A 7199-nucleotide genomic window follows, 5' to 3' on the forward strand; every position below is an offset into this window, starting at 1 on the left:
TCCAAGGTGGATCTACATTTCCACAGAGATGAGAGAATTTGGAGTGAGGCTTTGGCCCATCTCTGCTCATCTATGGACTTTCAAGATTGTCCCTTTAGTTACAGTAACAGTATATTTGTTACTAAATGATCCCAAAGTGTTGATCATTGACTTCAGTGGGAGCTGCAGGTGTCCAGCAATTCTGAATAACAGATTTAGATGCCTAAATATGAATGTTAGCAGCTAACTTGAAACACCCAAATTCAGAGCTGTTGGCCTGACTTCATTCAAAGCCACAGAATTCAGGGTCATGGTGAGGTTAGAACGCACTAGTTCCTGACTCGGGGTCCAGAGCTCACAGCAGCAGATTATATTATCAACTCTTTGCAGGTTTTACTTCAACTCCCACTGAAGCACCACCACCTCTAGGGCAGAACGCAGTAGCTGTCTAACAGCACACAGTGGCCCAATGCAGCCCTTAAGGAGAGAAATGCAGCTGACCCTATTTAACTGCAGAGGCAATGTAAAGCTCTCCTCCTCCTGGGTATCGGCTGAAGAAAGCAACATTTCCAAAATAAGTCCCATAAATAGGAGCTTTACACGTAATGAGTAGATCCCACTGGACCAACTCACTAGTGAATATGCATCCAGACATAGTCTTTATATGGCTCAAGAGTCCCATCTAGAGGAATTTCGGAGACATTAACACTACTCTCACAGCAGCAGACCCTAGAGCGGAAGGCCCAAGATGGCTGGTTGGGAATTTTTTGACAGTGTTTTTTCATTGGAAAATGTCCGTTTGTAGATACAGAAACTTGTCATGGGACTGGATCAGTTTTGAAAAACCTTTGGTGGGGAAATGGTTTCTCAAGTCCAGGATAGAGTTCTGGGCAAAATCAGAAAGAGGGAGAGAGAGCTTGTCCCCGCCACATTCTTTTCGCAAAAACCTTCGAAAGATCTCAGTTTCGTCCCGATGCCGCGCAGGAATAATGTTCAAAATCTTGAAAATCTTCATGAGACAGGAAAATGTTTCCTGCCCAGCTTTGCACAAGGGTCAACTGTGGGTTTACCGTAAGCTGATCATTTGATGCATTATTCTACTGGAAAAAGTCCTTCCCATCAGATTGCCTTGACTATTAGAGGTTCAGGTGCTTCCGTGCTCGGTATCTGAAAAACAAATGTTGCTGCATGCATGGGGGAATTTACATTGTATGGATGGCCTTAACACTCTAACCTAACACATTAGTGTACATAAAGACACCTTGCTTTCAGACATCTTGAGCCTGATTTTCAAAGCACCAGAAGATTAGAGCCATAGGAAAAAATAATAAAATGGTGCAATTAATGTATATGCAATGCAAATCAGGTTTTGGCATATGCAAAAGGCCAGTTAGCCGCCTACCACACTTTTTGCATCCACAAACACCTCATTTGTCTTTGCAGATGTCATAAATACATAGTCAAACTACGTGTGCAATAGTGCACACATTGCGGCATGCATCTGATGGTACAAAAACAAACCCTAATATGTTTTGTTGCTTTATCAGTTTACCAAATTCTTTTTATTATTTTTTAAAAAGCAAGTAGGTACTTTTTTTTAACAAAGGACCAGATTTTTCACCAAATTAGTTGCACAAAAGACACATGCAAAAAGTTTGTGCACTCATATGCCTAACTGATGTGTGTATTTATTGCAGTTGTGTGAAAACTGGGAGATTGCTCGTGCAAAAGGCCAAGGAAGGACATCTGAAGGTGCAAACATCCAATTTGCGTGCACAGTCACAGTAACTGCTTGCAAACCAAGCATACAATTGCTCTGCAGATCTGTCAATGAAGCCCTGTATGTTTGAAACGAAATGTATCAGTTCTGTCTGGGAGAAAAAACGAAGGAAGAGATCCAAAGGAAATGAACATCTGTGTGACTATGTGAGAAAGAAGCAATCTGTCCCAGCCACATGTCTGGGACCCTTCCTCCATGACAACCCCTGTTTCCGAGAGACCATTTTTAACTTGACCTGCATCCATTTCACTAACCCTTGCAAAGAAGAAAGGAAAGAGAATATAGCCAAGGTAAGGAAAATAGATATGCCCAGAAATAGCAAGTAAAGGGTTCACATATTGTACATGACATGAAGACAAGAATAGATGAGGCCAAATTCTGGAGTCATTATCCAGTTTTTATTTCGTCAAAGCTCCGCGCCATGGACTTTTCTTTGCTATTTTGGGTTAGCAGAAGCCATTGGCATCAGCTTGTTGTATTTGTATAGCTCAGAAGACCACTGAGGTCTGATAAGCAGCGGCAGCATTTGTTGATATTCCTATAAATGATGTCATGAATAAATCAAGCTTGCCTGTGGCTCTGTTCACCTCCATAGGAACATTTTTGGGGCAACAAATCTTGTTTTCCTTGTAAAACCACCTAGCCAGAATGGCTTCAGTTTTTGGTAAAGGCAGCGCAGTCACACTGCCAGCCTGCGAGGCAGAAAGGAGAGGTTTTAGACACGCTCCAGGTGTAGAATATCAATGAGAAGCTGCGGCAGTGCTTTGCTACTGTGCAATATTACATGTATGCTGGCGTCTGGGATATTTTCTGTTGATCTGTTGCTCGGAAACACGGCGGTATCCTCCCTACCACATCAAAGAGCCATCACCCTGCCCCATCGTTCCATGGAGGGCAGGACAAGGGTTGGGAATGATGGCAACGCTATCTGCGTTAACCACCTGAACACTGCTAAACACGCCGGTTAGAACACAAGCACCGCTGCACATACACGGCTCCACATAGTGGATAGACCTTAATGCTTCATTGCCGTCAATGGACTATGATGGATACTGGTAGCACTATAAAGGGGGCAAGTGAAGCAGCTGCCCTGGGGTCAACCTACCTATAGAAACAACAGCAGCAGCTCCTGCTGCCTCACTAGCGCTATCAGCTGACTGTGCCATAGCGATGTCTACGGAGTGATGACTAGGGTGTAAACATTCAGGAGTAGCTAAAAAAAGAGGTGGTGGGGGGAGGTGGAAATCAGAGATAGTCTTTTTATTTATATATATATATAGAGAGAGAGAGAGAGATGCCTGTCTCATAGAACTGGAAGGGACCCTGAAAGGTCAGTGAGTCCAGCCCCCTGCCTTCACTAGGAGGACCAAGTACTGATTTTCCCCCCAGATCCCTAAGTGGCCCCCTCAAGGATTGAACTCACAACCCTGGGTTTAGCAGGCCAATGCTCAAACCGCTGAGCGATCCCTCCCCCCTTTTTCTGATGGAAGACAAGTATTGATTGTTGTCAGTTTCAGGTGAGGGTCGTTACTCTTTCCTTATGCAGGCAGAAACCCTGATCCTTTAGAGGTCAGCATGGGAAGGCTGGATTGGCGGCATAGTCCCACTGTTGGATGACATTCCCCCATCTCTCCCAGTAGCAGGAGGCAGCATCAGATGAACAGACAAAATCAAATCTAGGACCAGGCTGTTGAAACTCAAGAAACCCCATGGCATGAGATTCTCGAAGCATGACAACCATTATTTGTAGGGTGACCAGACAGCAAGTGTGAAAAATCAGGACAGGGGGTGGGGGGTAATAAGAGCCTATATAAGAAAAAGACCCAAAAATCAGGACTGACCCTATAAAATTGGGACATCTGGTCACCCTAATTACTGGGAGCACAAAGAGAAAAGAGACACCAAACAAAGCCAAAGCCCAGCCAGTGAAACCCCTTTTGGTTTACACTGGGTCTCCTACTGCTTAATCCATGGAAAATGACCAGGCTGTTCACAGCCACCCTGCCAACATTTCTAGTAGCGTTTCTAACCCAAACAATCTTCGCTCAACAACAAGAAAACCTTGAGCAGTCTCAAAGCATATCGTCACAAATCCTGTTTTTTAAACAAACCTCCATCAGGGTCCCAGCATGAACCGTGGTTATTAACATGGCTTTGATTAAACGATTTTCAGCTTTTCCCCCAAAGTTCTAGGCTCCCTGGTTCATAAATCTGCTACAGTCACTCTCCTGGAGGTAGGCCAGGTTGGTTGGTCCATTGCCACAACACCCCCTCCTGTGGAGTTGCTGAACTATGGAGGAAGGAGACAGTACTGTCTAGGAGCTAAGCAAACTCCCTTTCTTACTCAGCCTGCTGGTTCCTTTGTCCCACCTAAGCTCTGCGCCCCATCCAATCACACACTTTAAAAGGCCACTTCCAGCATGCGCTTGTTGTATGGTGTTTCTGCACCAATGCTTGATTGCCTGAGGCCTTGTCTATACTAAAGTCGCACAGACTTACCTAAAATTGTTTTGTTTCTAAATCAATTTAGTTAAAATGGTGCCAAACCCAGCATGGTCACTCTTACACTGATTAAAGCCTAGAGAATAGTAATATCCGAATTAAGCGTAATCAACATAAACTAGGATTAAATCAAATTAAGACCATCCACACGGATGGGTTTTACAGCAGTTTTACTAAAGCAATTTAAAAACACACCTTTAGTTAAAACAGGGCAATTCTGAATACAAGCAAGGCCGGAGAAGTGTCCCTGTCTACAGTCAGGGTTATAGAGAATCACAAACGTAATATGAGTCAACAATCTATGTAATATGGTTGCAAAAAAAAATAAATAAAAAATGAAGCAGCAAACATCATTCTGGGATGTATTAGCAGGAGTGCTGTAAGCAAGACATGAGAAGTAATTCTTCCATTCTACTCAGCACTGATGAGGCCTCAAGTGGAGTACAGTGTCCAGTTCTGGGCACCACATGTTGCAGAAGATGTGGACAAACTGGAGAAAACCCAGAGGAAAGCAATAAAAATGATTAAAGGTCTAGAAAACATGACCTGTGGGGAAAGATTGGAGAAATTGGGTTTGTTTAGTCCGGAGAAGAGAGGATTGAGGGGGGACATGATACCAGTTTTCAAAGATGTAAAAGGTTGTTACAAAGAGGAGAGTGGTAGACTGTTCTCCTTATTCACTGAGGACAGGACAAGAAAGTAATGGGCTTAAATTGCAGCAAGGGGGATTTAGGTTGGACGCTAGAAAAAAACTTGCTAAATTAAGCACTGGAGGCTGTGGAATCTCTGTCATTGGAGGTTTTTTAAGAACAGGTTAGACAAACACCTGTCAGGGATAATACTTTATCCTGCCTCAGTACAGGAGACTGGACTAGATGACCTATCAAGGTCCCTTCCAGTCCTAAATTTCTGTGATCCTACGTGTGCACATGCTCTACAAAATTCTTGACTCGGCACTACATGAGCTGCCCAAAGGACAGCTGAGCAGTTCTCCATCTCCTAGAAGTTGATCCCATATCCCTCTCTAGCCTGCTGGAATATGGGAGAAGAACTCATTATCTTCCTTCCCAGCCCATGTGGGGGAAGGAACTCCAAGACAACCCATACTAGTGATACAGTCAGACTTAAGCCTGATACAACATGATGCAAGTACTAGTACAAAAAACTCCCTGACAATGGGCACAGTCCTGCAAGGTGTTAAGGACCCTCAACTCCCATTGAAATCAGTGCTTAGCATCATGCAGAGTTGAGCCCAGAAGTTCTACCAGACTGTGGATGAATGATGAAAACATCCCTCCCAGACCTCTCCATAAACCGGGCACTGGGCTCTCCTCACTGGGGGGTCAGCGGAACCCCAGGGCACTGGGCTAGCAATTGTGTTGCAGCCCTCGTTGTGTATTTGTTCTACACCAGTCAATGAAAAGACCCAGCACCTTCCAAGATGGGGAGGTCCGACTCCTCCCCAGTACCAGTGAGAGCCAGGCAGCCTGGAACAGCGGTGCTTTCCCAGACCATGTCTACACTACAAAATGAGGTTAACCTCACTTATGCCGGCACACAGCTACTGCAGTTATTAAGTCGCTTGTGTGGGTGCACAGTTGGCTCCATGTGTCGGCGTCCTCATCAGGAGCGCTTGTATCGATTGTCGTGTGAGTGTGGGTCATTGTGGGATGGCTCCTGGAGGCCCGTCATGGTTGACATAAGCCATGCAGCACCTACTCCGACATTGCATGGCCTGGGACGCTGCGCCAATCGGGGAGATGGTGGTACTAAATTGACCCAGAGAGGCACTCACGTCCGCAGCAGAGGAATTTAAGTGAAGTAAAACATGCCCACAGGTAGGTCGCCGCAAGGCAGCTTACGGGGACCTAAGCCTGTCGTATAGACCGGGCCTCAGGCTCAGTTTACCGCCTTCCCTTTATTTTCCCTTCTCTTGTCTTGTCCTTCCTTTTACACCCCCTCCTCAAGGCCACTTGATTTTCTCTCTTGATCCTTCTTCCTTCTCCCCCAGTCTCTCGTTTGTTCTCTCCCTCTCTCCATTATCCTTCCCTCCCTCCTCCATCTCCCCCTCTTTTCCTCTCCTCCCCTCGCCCATCACTCATTCCCCCTCTCCGCCCCTCCCGCTGTAGTCCCTCCCCCCTCCAAGCTGCTCCCCCTGAAAACAGCTGGAGCCCCAGCCACCCATGCCGGTCCGTTCTCAGCCTGGCTCTCCGGTGACTGCTGGGGCTTGTAGTCCTCGCCTCGCCCAAAGAGCGTGGGGAAAAGGGCCAACGTGGACTACAAATCCCACCATGCCCCGCGGAGGGGGGCGGGGACCTTGCCGGCGCACTGCCCTCTGGCGGGCTGTAGGCGCCCCGCCGCGGGAGGCTGTGCGAAAGAACTACGAGTCCCGTCGTGCCCCGCGCGCCGCAGGGCTGGAGATCGGGGCGGGCGGACTGCGGACACCGGGGTGAGGGAGTGCATCGGCAGCCCCCCCGCTTCGGCCCCGCCGCGTCCCCCTGCTGCGGGGAGCGGAGCCATGGGCGGGGAGGAGGAGATCGTGCGCATCGCCAAGCGGCTGGACAAGATGGTGTCCAAGAAAAGCGCGGTGAGTCCGGTGGGCGGGGAGACCCAGGGGTGCCCCCAGCTCCCGCCCCGGAGCGCCCGCGCCCCCCCCCCCAGCGCCTTCCGTGCCCCCCTCTGCTCCCTGGGGTGCCCCCGTGGAGCGCCCCTCTTCCCCCCACTTCCCCCCTCAGCCTCCCCCCAGAGCGCCCCTCTTCCCCCCTCAGCTCCCGGGGTCCCCCCCAGAGCGCCCCTCTTCCCCCCTCAGCCTCCCCCCCAGAGCGCCCCTCTTCCCCCCTCAGCTCCCGGGGTCCCCCCCAGAGCGCCCCTCTTCCCCCCTCAGCTCCCGGGGTCCCCCCCAGAGCGCCCCTCTTCCCCCCTCAGCCTCCCCCCAGAG

General features: G+C 48.6%; 1 protein-coding gene across 1 annotated transcript in view; it reads left to right on the plus strand.

Moving 5' to 3' along the window:
* Positions 1–6655: 6655 nt before the first annotated feature.
* The window catches only part of TCEA2 (transcription elongation factor A2), a gene marked incomplete in the record, with an annotated part of 32158 nt that continues 31614 nt past the window's right edge, over positions 6656–7199 (plus strand). The window contains 1 exon segment of the mRNA XM_034786661.1: positions 6656–6848. Coding sequence (XP_034642552.1) covers positions 6780–6848 — 69 coding nt within the window.

Source organism: Trachemys scripta, chromosome 12 (genome assembly GCF_013100865.1).
Source record: "Trachemys scripta elegans isolate TJP31775 chromosome 12, CAS_Tse_1.0, whole genome shotgun sequence".
NCBI classification, from domain to species: Eukaryota; Metazoa; Chordata; order Testudines; family Emydidae; genus Trachemys; species Trachemys scripta.